The sequence below is a fragment of the Trachemys scripta genome, chromosome 1 (genome assembly GCF_013100865.1).
Source record: "Trachemys scripta elegans isolate TJP31775 chromosome 1, CAS_Tse_1.0, whole genome shotgun sequence".
In the NCBI taxonomy this organism is placed as follows: domain Eukaryota; kingdom Metazoa; phylum Chordata; order Testudines; family Emydidae; genus Trachemys; species Trachemys scripta.
In genome coordinates this window covers 122126806-122146842 of record NC_048298.1, presented here as the reverse complement: position 1 = coordinate 122146842, position 20037 = coordinate 122126806, and the positions used below count along the sequence as shown (strand labels likewise).

Genomic DNA, 20037 nt, shown 5'->3' with positions numbered 1-20037 from the left:
CTTACACTAATATGACATTTTAGGTTACAAATGGGTTTATGATTAACTAATTACATGAAAGATAGCAATACGGTGTCACCAACAGATACAACATCAATGTGGCCTTTAGAGTGCTATTAATTTAAAGCAACGGGAGGATGGTGACTTACCCTGATTATAGAGTTTATGAACCTCTTTGATAGTTTGTATGCTGGCTGACCTTCTGAACAGGCCTTCTACTCGGAGTCCTGAAAAAATAAAATGAAGGTGCTCTGTGTGAAAGCTGTTGTTCATTGGCTTGTTTTGATGGGTTTAAATCCTATTAGAACAGAGTGAGTGGGTTTGGTGACAGGTACACATGACAGATTCAGAGGCAAGCGTTTTTCAAACACTGCCATTTTGTTGAGTTTAGAGTTCAGCGAGGTTCTTCTGAAGAGGTGCCTGCATTTTGTGATCCAGAAGCAAACATGCTTTACCCTGTAATAGCAATCTGAGCTCATCCTTTAGCACACTTTGTGGAAATAACATTTGCTTTTCTCAAGGTTTTATTAAACACTTTGCAATTATTTTTTTTCTTTCAGGGTAAAGTTTACAAAAGTGCCCACATGACACAGGAGATTAAGTTCCATTTCAAAGATAGTAGTGCCTAATGGCTTATCTGTACAAACACTTATTTGTGGCAAGCTGGGGTGTGAATCTACCCCACACTAGCCTGCCACAGACTAGCTGTCTGTGTGGACCCTGTAGCCATATATTAAAAGTTCCCTATTGCACTTCAATCTATTCCTGTTTCAAAGCAGGGTAGTAAAAAATGCACCACAGAACTTTTAGCGCACAGCAGCAGGGTACACATGGAAGTTAGTGTGCAGTAGGCCAGCATGGAGTAGATTCACATTCCAGTTTGCCATCAATTAATGTTCAAGTAGACAAGCCCTTAGACTATTAAAATCATTGGGATTTAGGCTCTTACGTCCCTTTTGAAAATGGGACTTTGGTCATATAGGGATTTTGCAAATTTTACCCTAAATTTCCCACAAAGGCATTTACTATCCCAAGAGACAGAGAAAACAATGCAGTGAACTTCCTACATTCAAAGCTTTAGATAAACATTTCAAAATAGGACATTTATGTGAACCAAAATGCTTCTGAAATAAATGTAGTCAAACTTTACTAATTCTGGGTCACTGAGAACGAAAATGATGCTTAAAATTGTTGATTGGCTCTAGTTTTCAAGATATGCTATTGGGTCAGTATATACGACCCTTGACTTGGGAATGACGGAGGATAAGTGAGTTATAAAGGGAAGGGATCTCAATTTAAACCAGAAATGACTAAAATACATCTTTGACTGGATCTATGAATAAATCTATGACTGGGTTTGGACAGTACTTGTTTTTTAGGCAAAACAATGAATGATGCAATCTGAAGCTGGTATTGCATCATACATGATATGAATTGCATCATGTTACTCCTAGAAGTCATGGATCATGCAATCATAACGAAGCTTACATCACTCTGCTGAACAAATTGCCCTATATCAGCTCTAGAAATCATACAGTGTCGTGCTCTCTTATTTGTCAGTGTTTGATTTTGCAAAGGGACACATTTCTGTTTAGCCAAAGTGAGCAGAGATGCCTCGTACTTGTGTGAACAGTGCAGATAACTTCTGCTAAGTTTGTGATTAAGTGACTTTTGCATCACAAAAGCGCAGTATAACCACTATGGTTAAGAAAGCCTATCACCTGTATTTTGGCTGCAAAATTGGAGATCAGGACAAGAGGTGGGCCCCACACATATGCTGCAACACTTGTGCAACAAATCTTCGCCAGTGGTTGAACAGGAAAAGGAAATCTATGCCTTTTGCAGTGCCAATGATTTGGAGAGAGCCAACAGATCATACCAGCAATTGTTACTTCTGCATGGTGCCTCCACCAGTTGGGAAAGGTGTGTCAAAGAAGAAGAAGAAAAAGTGGACTGTGCATTATCCAAACATTCCATCAGCTATACGCCCAGTATCCCACGGACAAGGACTGCCGGTTCCTGATGCACCAGAATCATTCTCACTTGAGTCAGACAAGGAAGAGGAAGAGGATGAAACTTCTGGTCCTGAACCATCAATGTCACAGGACCCATATTTTCTCCCATCCTCCTCCTCCTCTGAAGCACACCTCATAACACAAGGTGAACTGAATGACCTTGTCAGGGATTTGGAACTACCCAAGAGTAAGGCAGAGCTGTTGGGCTCCAGACTACAGCAGTGGAATCTCCTGGCAGGTGATGTTAGGGTTTCCATGTTCCTGTCATGGAACAGGACTGTCAAAAGGATCTTGTCCCATTCTTCTTCATGGAAGGTGATCTTGTAGCCTGCAACAACATCGATGGTGTGATGGCAGCCCTCAACATCGTTTACAATCCAGATGAGTGGAGACTGTTCACTGATTCATCGAAGACGAGTCTTAAAGCTGTTTTACTGCATAATGGCAATGTTTTGCCATCAATTCCAGTTGGTCATACAGTCCATATGAAGGAAACCTATGACAACATGAAACAACTTTTGAGGTGCATAAACTATGACCAACATCAGTGGCAGCTTTGTGGCGATATGAAACTTGTTGCTCTCTTGCTTGGTCTGCAGACTGGATACACAAAGTACTGCTGTTTTCTCTGCAAATGGGATAGTCGTGCAAGAGATTCCCACTACATCAAGAAAGACTGGCCACTCTGACAGTCATTGGAGCCTGGGAGGAAAAGTGTTCAGAATCCACCACTTGTTGAATCAAGGAAGATTTTGTTACCACCCTTACACATCAAGCTGGGTCTGATGAAGAACTTTGTCAAGTCCATTGACAAAACACAAGCAGCTTTCAAGTACCTCCATGGAAAATTTCCAAGGTTAAGTGAAGCTAAGATAAAGGAAGGTGTCTTTGTTGGTCCTCAGATTCGTGAACTTCTTTGAGATGATGCATGTGACCATGCACTGCATGGCAAGGAAAAGACGGCATGGAAAGCCTTCCAGTTAGTGGCAATAAATTTTCTCGGAAACAACAAGGCAGACAACTACAGGTTGTTGGTGGAAAAACTCCTCAAGGCATACAAAAGCCTTGGTTGCAACATGTCACTAAAGATACATTTTTTGCACTCTCATCTAGATTTTTTTCCACCGAACTGCGGAGCAGTGAGCGACGAGCACGGCAAGCGATTTCACCAGGACATTGCAACAATGGAGAAACTCTATCAGGGCAAATGGACCCATCAATGCTTGCAGACTATTGCTGGACAGTGACAAGAGATGCTCCATTTAATGAATACAAGAGACAAGCCAAGAAGCGCCAAGTAGACACTGAATAGGACTAAACTATGTACATAATAATTTTTTGCCTTTTGTTTCATAATAAATTTTATTTATATAACCCTTTTGCTGATTTTTAAAGTGTTACATAAACAGGGCAGGTGAAATATCATGTAAAGCAACCATAAACATATGAAAAGACCTAGGTTTACCATTTCTGATTAAAACTCTATTTACACAATATACATAGACATAAAATGTAAAAACTTAAATATCTTAAACAGTAGCCAATCAGTTGTTTTAATTGTCATATTTGAATTCAGCACATCAAAATACAAAATAAATAGCACATTTTACCTCTGAAGCAGACGACTTCTCAACAATTGTAGACCAGTGTTATGAACCTCTTCAATTTGCAAAATTTGGGACAAGAACAAGTTATGAGCTTTCTGGTACTTTTTGTTTCCAATTTGGCATGAAGTCACTTTTCCCTCTCCCCAACCTGTGCTGCTCCACCCAATCTGCATTTCCTGCAAGGCACAGTATAGAGTCTGTCTAAGGGTGCTTCATGCTCTGGAATCACTTTCCCTGCTGGTCCAACAAAACTCAGTCTCTTGATCTTCCGAGGCAGGAGGAATGCTGTTTGCTTGAAGGGATGGCTGCCGGTGTGGGAGGTACATAGATTTTTAGGCAATATCCTGCCAACACTTTTGCATGTGCTTAACTTAAAGCATGCAAGTAGCCTGACTGAAATTAGTGGTCACGTGCTTTAAGTTAAGCACATGCAAAAGTGTTTGCGTGAACAGGGCCTTATTTTGGTTTGAGAGTGTTTTAAGTAGAACTAGTTACAACATTTTTGCTGAAATATGCTGTTTCATCAAAGCTTAAATGTTTTGCGGAGATGTACTGGTTTTCACAAAAGTTTTGATAGGCAGATTTTTAGATCAGGGAGGGAGAGATCCTCTATCCCAGTAGGTAGGACACTGGCCTGGCATGTGGGGGGACTCATGTTAAAGTCCCTGCTTTCTCTCCTACTTCTCTGGTGTGTGAGCTGTGAAAAGACAGAGCCACTAGGGGGTATACGGCAGGCAGATATAAGCCTGTGTATGCAGAAAATAAAGTTGCTCTTGTATTCACTTCCTCCGCGGTGTCCTGGGTCTCTGTAAACGCTACCCTCACTCCATTTGTGTGAAAATATTCTAAAGGTTTTATTTTTGCTCTAATGTGAAACTGAATTGTTGTCCTCGGGTCAGCTCTAGTTTTTAGTCAATATGTTAATTATCATAAATTCACCCAAGTTGGTGTGTAAGGGTGCACTTCATAAAACATTGGTTAATATATTATTTTTAGCCATCTACTGAATGATGTTCATGAGAGTGCGAGTCAATATAATAGCAGGATCAAGAATGTAAACTAGTGGTAAAACCTAAATAGAAATAAGTCAACGGAATTTGAATGGACATCCAACTAATATTTACAGTGTGTACAAGAACATCTATTAGTAATTTAATTCCAAATTTTGCAAATATTTAAATATCTAAATTTAAAGCTAAGCATGGGCATGACTATTTGCAGGATGTGGGGCTAATACTAAACTTCAGAACATGTGGTCAAATCTGGAAGAGTTATGAATGACAGTATACCAGAAAACCCACTTACACAGAGGCTAGGAGGGACAATATAGCGTGTGTGTATTAGAGGACCAAATAGCTATCTGAATGCTTGTTTTACTCCCATCCAACCATATTTAAATTGAATAAAGTTATTGCAAGCCACATCAACTGTTCTGTTAAATTTCTAGCTCAACCTGTGTGAAACTACAGTTCTGAAAATGGTAGGCAGAACAGGCATTGCCTTTAGCAAACAATCAATACAATAATTTCCTGAGAATTTGAGAGTTTTACCCTAGCTGCCATTGGTGCAGAGAGTATTTTCTAGACAACAAGTTTTCCTTGGGATGGATCTCATAATTGGTCACTATTTCATTTTAATGAGTTTATTTAACAGTTAATGCCTTTATTGGATGTAGCTCTCCCTCTATAAACTGCTTTGTAATAAACATCCACTTTTAACATGTTTATTCCTTTATCGGGTATGCTTTACAGTGAGCTTTCCTGGGTCTAATTGAATACATTAATCTGAAGTGCAGACAGCACCTGTGCACGCCTAGCACTGAGTCTCATCATTGTTACAATAAATTATACTTAATACCAAACTTTTGCCAGGTAAGTTTCTTAGTGGTCTTATGGGCAAAAGTGACTTTAAGCTTCACCTACAGAAACATGGAATATTGATGTCACCTATGCTGTTTTCAGAGGTAATCTTTCGGGACAAATAAAATGTAAGCAATAAATGGTAATTTGTTTTACCACAAGCACCAAGCAGACAGTTACCAAAAGTAGGTTTCTTCCAGACCCTTTAACCTCCCCACCACCAATCCACACATAGAACTATTTAAATTAACCAGTTTTGATTATCTTTAAGTCAGCACAGCCATCCTTAAAGCAAAACTCCTATAACTAATTTCTCTTTTCCCTTGGGAAGTGAATTACATGATTTTGTTTTCTCCCAAAACCAGCAATATTTTTCCTCAGGTGGAAAATGTGACCCTTTCATAAAGCATGGGTCATAACTTTTGCAAAAAGGTGGCAATGGAAGAGTCATTTTTTGGTAGGAATAAAGACAGCTTTTTTTCTGACTGATTCCTTTTGACCTTTGTAGTGTGTAGGAATTGGAAAGTATTCCTTTAAAAAAGTTAGTATTCCTCGTGCGGATCTCACTCTCAGAAGCCACCAAGAATCTTGCCAGAACAGAAATGTATGTGTATATATATGTAGCCTTGCATGATGTGTATATAGTTAGTAAACTTAACGTTCGCAGTCCACTGTACCTGTGTGCGTCCTTCATATTATGATGTTGTGTTAAGAGCGAGAGACACAACTACCTTTTTGAGTAACTTAGTACTATTTAGCACCAGGTCTGCCAAGCACGTTAAAAGAATGCTCTTAATTTTGCAGCGGACACATCAGAACCAATAAGAGCACTGGAAGAGCAAAAAAGTAGCTTCCGCAAACACTGTTCCCATTCTGAGGCATTATTGCTTAGAACACTGCATTTTTTTTTATTTTTACTTTTTTTCCTCCAGTGAGACCAATTCAACTATTTTTAGGTCTGCATAAATCAAGGTATAAGGTCTGGTTTAACACAACTTTAGGACAGTAGTTTAATTCCACTTCTGTAGAGAGAAAGATACTCCCTTTGGCAGACAAGTTAAACTACTTTGCCATTAATAGCATATTCCAGCCCTACAGTATAAACAGTTGTATGTATAGACGTTGGACATATATTACACACAAGGTTTACTTTAAATGCTTGCTTATGATTTTGAACAACTTAGAAACATTCCATTGCAATTCCATGTCATGCACCCATATACCCCACTCCAACTGGCAGACCCTCAGCTGGTGTAAATCAGTTTGTCTTCACTGTGATCAACAGAGCTGTGCTAATTAACAGCAACTGAAAATCTGGCTCAAAAAGCCCAGAATTAAAAATAAAAAAAGTTGGACATTATATAGAAAGGGACAGTGATCTGAATGGGGAAGCGGTTGTATTGTGTATTCACTGACAAATAATTGCATAGCTTGGGAACTTCACTAGTTAAGTATTCAAACTATTTCATAATCATAATTGGAAATAGCTTGATACTCTATACTGCCTTTTAAATAAAAAGGATTTTACTGCCACAGACAGAATTTTACAGTGCAATATCATGGCCTGTAACGGCACCATATATAGTTATAGTACATTGTATTACACTCAGAACTAAAATCATTATAGTGCAGATAAAAATATCTTCTAAAACACCTCGAGACTTGTTGTGCCATAGGAAGAACACACAGGAATATTTAAGAAGGATCAAAACTGATTTCTGTGTTACAACTTTGCTGCAAAATTGTTTGCAAGAGAGAAAGAAATTAGAAACTCATTAGATTCCTCTTTCAAAATGAGAGCTAATTACTTAAATTCTTACTGCTAAAAGGAGTGATGGGGCTGCAATTATATTAGAAAGCATCACACTGCCTGAATCACTATACATAAAATACCCAAACTTTGTTTTAAAACTAATCACTTAGGGGTAGATTCTGCCCTGCCCTCACATTGGAACACAGTAGGGGTTTGAGGAAATGGCATAAGTAACCTTCCTTCCTCTGTGTGCTGCTTGTGTAAGGCAGATAACTTATACCTTGTGTAACAGCAATACCTGGGCTTTGTTGGTAGCAGGGGCAGCTCTTTCTACTCCTCAGGGGTGTACAGTACCAAGGATACATGGGGAGGAGGTGAGGCCATGAGTCCAGACCCAGGCAGACCAGCAGAGAGCAGCTAGTTATACTCCACCCAACACAGGGATGTAGTAGTGGTTGCCTCCATGTGGGGCAGTGTGATTGCTCTGTGCTTAAGTGGCACAATCTAGCCCTTGGATTTTAGAATGAATAGGTTCAAGTTACACCTGATATCTTTGAGCACAGATTATTTATTATATGTGGGCATCAACAAAACGTAAGTGGTTCTTATTACAAGGTTTATTTTTACCTTGAGGTTTCTGCAGACATCTCAACCACACTTGAGATGTATAGTGTCTCAGTGAACCCTGGTAAAAATATAACTTTTGTGAAAAACACAAAAGCCAAGAACCCTGAAATGTATATTTAGCCATTCTCACACTTGCCCGGTGTTGCATTTTTAATGTTATTTGATATCATACGAACTTGATAGAAGTGTAGGCCAATGGGCAGATTCACCAAGCTGGGGCAGGCCAACGGCTTGATTCAGGACAAGTTTTATTAAACAACGGAAGAGACAATAGGCTCAAAGGAATACAAAATGCTAAAATACTTTCCTGCTTTCTGCCAGCTGGGAAGGGGAGAAGCCCTCACTGGCTACTATGCAGAGCATGTCCCAGTTCAATCCCTGGTTTCATGAGCCATGGGAGTAAGGAATACACTGGGTCTCCCTAGATCATTATGGGCATTTAAACATCCTCCACTGGAATCTTCTGAAGAAAGTCCCTGCTTGCAGCTTTCTGTACAGGCCTGCATTCCTGAAGATGCATGCATCATGGCCCTTACCAGATCACCCCATGCTGACGTCAGTGAAACACCCACAGTGATCCACAAGCGCCTGCAATACCATAGAGCAGTACTCCTTTCTACTGATGTACTCAGTTGCGAGATGGTTTGGCGCCAAAATTGGGATATGCGTGCCAGCTATTGCCCCGCTGCAGTTATGGTATCCCACTGCTGCAAAGCCGTCCACTACAGACTCATAGACTTTAAGTTCAGAAGGGACCATTATGATCATCTAGTCTGACCTCCTGCACAACGCAGGCCACAGAATCTCACCCACCCACTCCTGTAACAAACCCCTAACCTATGCCTGAGTTACTGAAGTCCTCAAATCCTGGTTTAAAGACCTCAAGGTGCAGAGAATCCTCCAGCAAGTGACCCATGCCCCACGCTGCAGAGGAAGGCAAAAAACCTCCAGGGCCTCTGCCAATCTGCCCCTGGAGGAAAATTCCTTCCTGACTCCAAATATGGCGATCAGTTAAACCCTGAGCATGTGGGCAAGACTCACCAGTGAGCACCCAGGAAAGAATTCTCTGTAGTAACTCAGATCCCACCCCATCTAACATCCCATCACAGACAATTGGGCATATTTACCTGCTAATAATCAAAGATCAATTAATTGCCAAAATTAGGCTATCCCATCATACCATCCCCTCCATAAACTTATCAAGCTTAGTCTTGAAGCCAGATATGTCTTTTGACCCCACTACTCCCCTTGGAAGGCTGTTCCAGAACTTCACTCCTCTAATGGTTAGAAACCTTTGTCTAATTTCAAGTCTAAACTTCCTAATGTCCAGTTTATATCCATTTGTTCTTGTGTCACATTGGTACTCAGCTTAAATAATTCCTCTCCCTCCCTGATATTTATCCCTCTGATATATTTATAAAGAGCAATCTTATCTCCCCTCAGCCTTCTTTTGGTTAGGCTAAACAAGCCAAGCTCTTTGAATCTCCTTTCATAAGACAGGTTTTCCATTCCTCGGATTATCCTAGTAGCCCTTCTCTGTACCTGTTCCAGTTTGAATTCATCCTTCTTAAACATGGGAGACCAGAACTGCACACAATATTCCAGATGAGTTCTCACCACTGCCTTGTATAATGGTACTAACACCTCCGTATCTTTATTTGAAATACCTCGCCTGATGCATCCCAAGACCGCATTAGGTTTTTTAACGGCCATAGCACATTGGCGGCTCATAGTCATCCTGTAATCAACCAATACTCCAAGGTCCTTCTCCTCCTCTGTTACTTCCAACTGATGTGTCCACAATTTATAACCAAAATTCTTGTTATTAATCCCTAAATGCATGACCTTGCACCTTTCACTATTAAATTTCATCCTATTACTATTACTCCAGTTTACAAGGTCATCCAGATCTTCCTGTAGGCACGATCTACCTTTTGTAAAATCATGTTGTATTTTGTCCCAATTACCATTGACCTCAATGTCCTTAACTACTTTCTCCTTCAAACTTTTTTCCAAGACCATGCATACTACAGATGTCAAACTAACAGGCCTATAGTTACTCGGATCACTTTTTTCCCCTTTCTTAAAAATAGGAACTATTTTAGCAATTCTCCAGTTGTAAGGTACAACCCCTGAGTTTACTGATTCATTAAAAATTCTTGCCAATGGGCTTGCAATTTCATGTGTCAGTTCCTTTAATATTCTTGGATGAAGATTATCTGGGCCCCCCGATTTAGTCCCATTAAGCTGTTCGAGTTTGGTTTCTACCTCGGATGTGGTAATATCTGCCTCCATATCTGCATTCCCATTTGTCATCCTACCATTATCCCTAGGCTCCTCATTAATCTCATTAAAGATTGAGGCAAAGTATTTGTTTAGATATTGGGCCATGCCTAGATTATCCTTAACCTCCACTCCATCCTCAGTGTTTAGCGGTCCCACTTCTTTCTTTGTTTTCTTCTTATTTATATGGCTATAGAACCTTTTACTATTGGTTTTAATTACCTTTGCAAGGTCCAACTCTACATGGCTTTTGGCCTTTCTCACTTTATCCCTACATGTTCTGACCTCAATAAGGTAGCTTTCCTTGCTAATCCCTCCCATTTTCCACTCCTTGTAGGCTTTCTGCTTTTTCTTAATCACCTCTCAGAGATGCTTGCTCATCCAGCTTGGTCTACGACTCCTGCCTATGAATTTTTTCCCCTTTCTTGGGATGCAGGCTTCTGATAGCTTCTGCAACTTTGACTTGAAGTAATTCCAGGCCTCCTCCACCTTTAGATCCACAAGTTCTTCAGTCCAATCCATTTCCCTAACTAATTTCCTTAATTCTTTAAAGTTAGCCCTTTTGAAATAAAAAACCCTAGTCCCAGATCTATTTTTGTTTATCCTTCCATCTAGTTTGAACTGAATTAGCTCATGATCACTCGAACCAAGGTTGTCCCCTACAACCATTTCTTCTATGAGGTCCTCACTACTCACCAAAACCAAATCTAAAATGGCATCCTCCCCTCTTGTTGGTTCTTCAACTATTTGGTGAAGGAATCCTCAGCTATCACATCCAGGAAAATCTGAGCCCTATTATTATTACTAGCACTTGCCCTCCAGTCTGTATCTGGGAAGTTAAAGTCTCCCATGATCACACAATTCCCATTAGTGTTTACTTCATTAAAAAGATTAGAGAGAGAGAGCGAGAGAGAGAGTGTGTGTGTGTGTGTGGGGGGGGAAATAACTCAGTGGTTTGAGCATTGGCCTGCTAAACCCAGGGTTGTGAGTTCAATCCTTGAGGGGGCCACTTAGGGATCTGGGGCAAAATTAGTACTTGGTCCTGCTAGTGAAGGCAGGGGGCTGGACTTGATGACCTTTCAAGGTCCCTTCCAGTTCTAGGAGATAGGATATCTCCATTAATTTATTTAATTTAATTTAATCCATATCCAAATCGGATCCCGGAGGTCTGTAGCACACCCCAAGCACTCAGGGGAGGCTCTAGTAGCTTTCTTTCCCAATGTGATTGTTGCCCAGACAGACTCTGTCTTATCCATTCCATCACTTCTTATTTCTTTACAGTCTACCTCATCATTAATATACAATGCTACTCCACCACCTTTGCCTTTATTTCGGTCTTTCCTAAACAGCACATAGCCTTCAATACCTGTACTCCAGTCATGACTACTATTCCACCATGTTTCTGTTATCCCTATAATATCTGGTTTCACTTCCTGCACCAGGAGCTCTAGTTCCTCCATTTTGTTACCTAGGCTCCTTGCATTAGTGTACAAACATGGTACACAGCAGGTCAGGCACTCCTGATTCCTGTTCAGATTGAGAGCTCATGATATACTGCATGACCATCTGCGATGTGTTCATAACAATGACCCCAACAGTAGAGAACAGTGCAGGATCCACCCTTTCAGACAGAGATGGCAGGTGCACAGTAAACAGGGGCCATTGAAAAATGCTGTGAAATGCAGTCTGAAGCCCACAGAATGATGGGACAGAAAAAATTGCATCATGGGACATTAAGCCTGCACCCATGATGCACTGTGATCCACTCTGCCGTCCCATAACTCCTAGCTGTAGAAAGTGGCGAGTAGCACACAGGGATAGCTACCGACAGGGCAGTGCTTTCTCTGTCAATGCTAGAGCACCAACTGTGGACGCACTCTGCCAACAGAAGAAGTGTTGTGTGAACATGCGCAAGTGATGTAAATATATTGTTTTTTTTCTCATTGGTGTAACCTGTGTTGACAAAACTCTGTAGGGTAGACAAGGCCTTATGTTATGGACTAACAAAACTACTTAAAATTATTTTTTCTCCAAATAATGGGATGATTCAAGTAGATTTCAGCCTTGGCTGAGAACAAACTCTCCCCCCATGAATCTGGGATTGTCTCCTTTATACAGTTTGGATCTTTGATCCTTAGAGACTGTGAATAGGTGATCAGTCAGATAATGGGTTTCTCCTCAAGCTGTAGCTTCGAAAAGCTAGATCTGGAGATAGGGAATTTACATCCCCTCCTCCAAGTATTTCCACCCACTTAGCTGTATAAGTTCACATTGTTTCGTATAGTCCTTTGAAGCTCATAACACTTCCCAGAGTTCACATTGCTCAGGTTTCCTACCTAGAGGTGTTATATACAATTCCGCAGTAATACATAAACATTTGCATTTTTAATACAATGTACTCCTAAAATGCTTAAACTTAATTCAATAAAGTTTATCCAGTATATTGCAGGAAATTGCCATATCTCTCACACCTACCTTATAGCAATTTCATCTAGACCACATTTCCCTAATCTGCTTATGACAATGTCATGTGGGAAGGTCAAAAGCGTTACTAAAACCAAGATATAGCATGTCTACTGCCCCCCCAACTCTCTGCACCCACCACTTGGCTAGCAGCTGTCAAAGAAGGAAATTAGGCTGGTTTGGCATGATTTGTTCTTATAACCCTATTATCCCCTAAATACTTACAATCTGATTGTTTAATAATTTGTTCCAGTATCTTTATATGTATGGAAGTTAGGCCGACTGGTCTATAATTCCCTGGGTCCTGTTTATTCTCCCTTTTAAAGATATGTTCTATGTTTGCGCTTCTATATGTGAAAGAAAGCATAATTAAATATCATACAAATTTTAAATGAATCAAGCTATACAGTACCACAGAATCTCTATTGCTAGAAATCCCATGCTTGAATAATAAGAATATAGCAATAGGAATATAATACCGACCACCTGAGCAGGATGGTGATGGTGAAATGTTCAGGGAGATTAGAGAGGCTATAAAAATAGAAAACTCAATTACACTGGGGGATTTCATCTATCCCCTGGGTACATGTCACTTCAGGACAGGGTGCAGAGATAAAGTTTCTAGACACCATTCATGTCTGCTTATTAGAGCAGATAGTGCTGGAACTCACAAGGGGAAAGGCAATTCTTGATTTAGTCCTAAGTGGCGCACAGGAGGTGAATATAGCGGAATCATTCAGTAATAGTGACCGCAGTATAATTAAATTGAATATCTTTGTTGGCGGAGGGGCAATACCAAAGAAGCCCATCACAGTAGCATTTAACTTCAGAAAAGGGAACTACACAAAAATGATGAAGATAGTTAAACTGAAATTAAAAGGAACAGTCATAAGAGTGAAATGCCTGCAAGCTGCATGGAAACTTTTAAAAACACCATAATAGAGGCTCAAATTAAATTTACACCCCAAATTAAAAAAGAAAAAAGAGGACCAAAATAGTGCTCAGTGGCTCAACAACAGACTAAAAGAGGCAGTTAGAAGCATAAAAGGCATCCTTTAAAAATTGGAAGTTGAATCCTACTGACATAAATAGAAAGGAGTATTAACTCTGGCAAGTCAAGTGTAAAAGTATAATTAGGCAGGGTAAAAAGAATTTGAAGAGCAAAAGACAAAAAAAAGTTTGCTGTAAGTTTTTGTAAGTAAAAAGTATACGAAGCCTGCCAAACAGTGTAGCCACTAGATGATCGAGGTGCTAAAGGAGAAACTCAAGGAAGAAAAAGCCATTGCAGAGAAGCTAAAGGAATTCTTTGCATCTGTCCTCACTGCAGAGGAGATACCCACACCTGTGCCATTCTTTTTAGGTGATAAATCTGAAGAATTGTCTCAGATTGATGTGTCAATAGAGGTGGTTTTGGAACAAATTGATAAATCAAACAATAACTAGTCACTAAGACCAGATGGTGGTATTCATCCAAGAGTTCTGAAGTAACTCAAATTGAAATTATAGAACTACTACCTGTGGTACATAACCTGTTCTGTACCAGATGACTGGAGGATAGCTAATGTGATGCCAATATTTTTTTTAAAGCTCCAGAGGAGATCCTGACAATTACAGGCCAGTAAGCCTAACTTCATTTGGGTTGAAACTATAGTAAAAAACAGAATGATCAGAAACAGATGAACACGATATGTTGAGGAAGAATCAACACAGCTTTTATAATCTATCAGAATTCTTGTCAACAAACATATGGACAAGGATGATCTAGTGATAGGGAATATTTGGACTTTCATAAAGTCTTTGACAAGGTCCCTCACCAAAGGCTCTTAAACAAACTAAGTTATCATGGGATAAGAAGGAAGGTCCTCTCATAGGTCAGCAGCTGGTTAAAAGATAGGAAACAAAGGATAGGAGTAAATGGTCAGTTTTCAGAATGGAGAGAGGTAAATTGTGGTGTCCCCCAGGATTCTGTAGTGGGACCAGTCCTGTTCAACATGTTCATAAATGATCTGGAAAAACGGATAAACGGTGATGTGGCAAAGTTTACAGATGACACAAAATTATTCAAGATAGTTAAATCCAAAGCAGACTGTGAAAAGTTACAAAGAGCTCTCACAAAATTGAGTGACTGGGTAACAAAGTTGCAGATAAAGTTCAATGTTGATAAATGCAAAGTAATGCATATTGGAGCACACAATCCCAACTGTATATACAAAATGATGGGGGTCTAAATTAGCTGTAACCACTGAAGAAAGATCTTGGAGTCATTGTGTATAGTTCTCTGAAAATATTTGCTCAATGTGCAGCAGCAGTCAAAAAAGCTAATAGAATACTAGGAACATTAGGAAATAAACATTAGATAATAAAACAAAAAATATCATAATGCTACTATATAAATCCATGGTATGCCCAAACTTTGAATACTGTATGCAGGTCTGCTCACCCTATCTCAAAAATGATATATTAGAAATTGGAAAAAGTACAGAGAAGGGCAATAAAATGGAAGGGCTTCCATATGAGGAGAGATTTAAAAAACTGGAACTACTCTATTTAGAAAAGAGAGGACTAAGGGGAGATATGATAGAGGTATATAAAATCATGAATGGTGTGGAGAAAGTGAACAAGGTAGTGTTATCTACCTCTTCACATAACACAATAACCTGGGTTCACCCAATGAAATTATTAGGCAGCATGTTTTAAACAAACATAAGGAAGAACAGCTTCACACAATGCACAGTCAACCTATAGAACTTGTTGCGAAGGCCAAAACTATAACTGGGTTTAAAATGCATAGAGGATAAGTCCATCAATGGCTATTAGCCAAGATGGTCATGGATGCAACCCCATGCTCTTGGCATCTCTAAGCCTCTGACTCCCAGATGCTGGGACTGGACGACAGGGGATAGATCACTTGATAATTGCCCTGTTCCTCTCATTCCCTTTGAGGCATGTGACATTGGCCACTGTTAGAAGACAGAATACTGGGCTAGATGGACCACTGGTCTGACCCAGTATGACCATTTTTATGTTCTCCAGTCCTCTTAGGATCTCACCTGTCCTCCATGAATTCGCAAAGATAATTGCTAACTGTTCAAAGATTGCTTCAGTTAGTCCCTTAAGCACTCTGGGATGAATTTAATCAGTTCCTGACACCTTCTACCTTATCTAAATATTCTTTCACCTGTTCTTTACTGATTTTGGCTTGACTTCCTTCCTCCTTATTGTTAGTATTAATTGTGTTGAGTATCTGGTCACCATTAACCTTTTTAGTGAAGACTGAAGCAAAATATGTATTAAACACCCCAGCCTTCTTGATGTGATCAGTTAATAACAGAGGAGCAGAGGACCTATATTTTCCTTTGTCTTTCTTTTGCTCCTATGGTATTTAAATAACCTCTTCTTATTGCCTTTTATGTCCCTTGCTAGATGTAACTCACTTTGTGTGTTAGCCTTTCTGATTTTGTCCCTTCATGTTTGTGCTATTCTTTTGTACTCTTTCCTAGCAATTTGTCCACTTTTTATAGTATTACTTTTTGATTTTCAAGTCATTAAAGAGCTCTTGATGGAGCCATATTGGCTTCTTACTATTCTTCCTATATTTCGTTTGCAGTTGTGCCTTTACTACTGTCTCTTTGAGAAACTGCTAGCTCTGCTGAACTCCTTTTTCTCTTAAATTTTATCCCTTAAATGTTGACTTCACTTGGTGAATTTCAATGGTCTTTGTCCTGCATGACATCAGACTAGATGATCATAATGGTTCCTTTGGGCCTTGAAATCTATGAATTATGAAAAACTCATGACTTCTGTTAGGCCCTAAAGTGAGAAGTTGTCCCAATCGCTACATTTCCCACTTCATCCCCATTTTGTGTGTAGTCTGTCTTTCAAACTGCAAACTTTTTGGGGTATTGGTGGCAATGAATAAACATATACATTTAAATTATAATAATTAATACTAACAACATTATTAGCATAACAATGACACCTCAGACAGGGATTCCTTAAAAAGTTCCTGTGTGATTAAAAGCTAAGAATTTGCCAATCCCTATTAAGTGATTATCAACATACAGTCACTTGTTAGCCCAATAATCGGTGTGGCAGAACAAGATCTGAGTTTGGAGGCCATCTTGGGATTCTTTCCCTTCAGGCTAATGAAAGTTACTTTGTCTCTCTGTGTGAAAAGGGGGTTTGGACTCCTTTCTACATAGTTCCTGGCTGCTGCAGCTTGAGAGGTGGAGACTTGTTCTGCTTTGGTGCAGCACCCTAAAAGATCATCATGGCTACCTCCTGCTCTGCTTAGCACGTGCTTTGCCACAGGAATCTTGTCAGCCAGGACAGGATTCCAACTAGGTGGACTTGGACACAATTTTGGTTTTGTGCCTGAGACTGAACTGTAGCCTTCACTGTGGGTGCAGGGTAGAACTGCTAGCCAGACTCCCTGAGGTTGCCAGAACTTGATGGCAGGCTGCTTCTCTGAGGTCCCCATATTCTAAGTACCTGATCTAAAGCTCACTGAAGTCAATGGAAGTCTTTGAGAGACTCTAGCTTTAGTCAAGGCACTAAAATTGTAGTGAACAGCAGGTACAATGAGATCTACGCTCTTTTAAGCAGGTTCAAAAGTGAATGCCCACCATCTACTGGTTAACACTTTGACTGCATTGCATGTGCTAGGAGGCTGTGGATGTCAGAAAACTTCCCAACTCACAAACCATGGTCTCTTAGAAACATGGTTCATAATGAACTCCCTATGGTTGGAAACATGGCAGCCCTAAACAGATCTGTGCTTAAGTGGGGGATAGCAGATCACTGGGAAAGCCCATCCCCACAGCAGGTGCCTGGAGCCTACATCAGAACAAAGAGAAAGGAAAAAGGAGAAGTACTTAGGCTTGCCAGTGCTTGGCTAGAATATGTAGCTTTGAAAAATTACAGAGGGACTGAATGTATCCAGACTGAGAACTTTTGTTAAAAAGCATCATCATACTTCCTTAACCCCTACCCTTCACAGGCTCTGCAAAATGTGCTGAACAAGCTGGTGGATTATAGTTGGTTTTTAGCCAAAAGAATTTTTAAAAAATTAAATGATGTGGTCTGGAGAAAGCCCAAGGATTATTACTGCCCACCGGGTAACAAAATCACTTCATCTGGAAAAGACTTTGCAATGACAAGGCTGACCCAGTGCTTTTCCTCATCACAACAATGAAAACTGAACACCTGCTCTTTTTCTTTTGTGCTTTTCATGTCGCTGCTATAGCAGACAGAGGGTATTTAGGCCAGACTCAGCAGTTGGTGAGGTGGAGAGCATGGGATCAGTGTAGCAGTGAACTAGAGAGAGCATCAAGAAAGAAACAAAATAAGAAGTACAGGAGGTGTGGTACCAAATCTGCCCAGCAGATTGTTACGGAAAGACACATTGTTAGAGGATAATCATGGTTACAGTACCTTTATTTCCTGCTGAACCGCTAAGATATTCAAGATGAAGTCCATGTGTGTGCACTGCTCCAAAAACACAGCCAAAAACTCTCAGAAAATATTCATTGATCAAACTGTATTTTTATAATTAGTTTCAAGACAATAAATTTGTCATAATTCAAGACAACTTCATCCTTGGTTTAACTCTGCATACTTCAGTGGGGTAACATGAGGGAGGGATTTAATCTATTAAGATTAGTATGAAATGAGCATCCTAAATGTATTAATCTAAAGTAACAGTCAAAATCTTGATGTTGGGATGTGTCTGGAGTAGAGCTAACTGCTTTCATCATATGGTGGTTGGTGTACTGTATTGGAACATGCACTATAGCTTCTGGAGATTATAAATTACCCATTTACAATTACAGAGATAGTCTGCAGTTGCTGCTAATTCCCTTGCCTGAACACATTCCTAGCAGCGAACAATATGCATTCTCTACATCTAGCCACAGGACATTTGTCACATGTTACACTTGTAATGGTTCCATCTTCTAATTTGGCCTGGAAGCATGACTCCTGCTTACAGTTAAGTGAGGCTCCAAAAAGTGGACCTCAAGTGGATCCAAACGTTCTCACTAAAACCCCCAGTAGAGGTGCTCACATATTGAAGATCTGAGGTTAGTATTAACAGCAGAATTGGCCCACTCTCCATTATTTGACCTCTGGATACTACAGGTGATTGAAGGTAATCCATATGTCATTGAGAGGAAAGGAGCCAACTGTTCTATACACCTTTATGGATGCTGTATTCAACTTCTTGTCAATCAGCAGTAGGTATTCATGCGTTATCACCCTCATTTGGACATATAGATAATATGCCAATGAATTATTTTACTGTAGGTATGAATACAACATGGACTGTTATTTAATGTGTAATAAATTAAAATTTAGCCTACATGGCCTCCTGATTAGACCAAGAAACTATGGGTCAATTCCTGGGCTCCACTAAATTCAATGGAGTTCTGTCATTGACTTCAATGGAGCCAGCGTTTCAGTCAGGGAGTCACCAACAGTGCAAGAGGCGGCTTTTTTTTCTTTGCAGTGATTAGTACGGATCCTTTCCAGACGCAGTTTAAACAGGTTTGAATCATTTGAGTCCTGGGTTAAAATGAGCTAATAAATTCAAATCAAATCTCACTGACCATGAACATGAATACTGAGGGTAAAATTCACTCCATTCAGAAGGCCAGCACAAAATCCAGAGTGGGATTTATGTCAGGGCTGGCTCCCAGCACCAGCTAATAAAGCAGGTGCTTGGGGCAGCCAATACAAAGGAGCGGCACTCCGTCCGGGTCTTCGGCGGGAATTCGGCGGCGGGTCCCTCAGTCCCTCTCTTTCTCTTTGAGCTGCCGCCGAAGTGCCACCAAAGAGGAAGAGAGGGAGTGAAGGACTCGCCGCCTAACTGCCGCCGAAGAATGGAGTGGCGAGATTGAGCTGCTGCTGAAGTGCTGTCGATCGGCTCCGCCCCCTGTCCCACCCCAGACACTTGGGGTGGCAGAAAACCTGAAGCCGGCCCTGATTTACGTGCCACATAGGCCTTGTGTGGGCGTGGGCCACTTCTGAAGAGGGGTGACTTATACCCTGAATGCATACTGTTATTCTTGGTATTGGTGTACCATCAAAAAAAAAAAAAAGAAATCTCAGATAAAACTGCCTTATTTTGGGTGCTAAAACAGAGCTGAACATGGTTTCCACCAGAAGCAAAACAAAATATAAAAAACAAACCAACAAAAATCAGCCAAGATTTCTTCTAAACCCATTCAAAAGGTTTCCCATCCTTAGTGAAACTTTTGGCACACTAAGTCTAAAGAGAATCCGAGCCAGTGTTTTTTCACTTGGATTTATCCATGTTCTGTTGTTAAAGATTCACACAGCTCTTGGTTGACTCTTGGGTTCCATTCCTTTTCTTCCACTGACTGACTATGTGACCTTGGGCAAGTAACTGAACCATGCCATGTCTCAGTTTA

The 20037-nt window shown here is 40.2% G+C and overlaps 1 protein-coding gene across 2 annotated transcripts in view; it reads right to left on the bottom strand.

Moving 5' to 3' along the window:
* The window catches only part of ARHGAP8 (Rho GTPase activating protein 8), a 111292-nt gene that overhangs the window by 10195 nt on the left and 81060 nt on the right, over positions 1-20037 (bottom strand). For both annotated transcript variants that reach the window (XM_034783836.1, XM_034783847.1), the window contains exon 10: positions 150-227. In XM_034783836.1, the coding sequence (XP_034639727.1) occupies positions 150-227 (78 nt within the window). The remainder of the gene's footprint in view (positions 1-149; positions 228-20037) is intronic.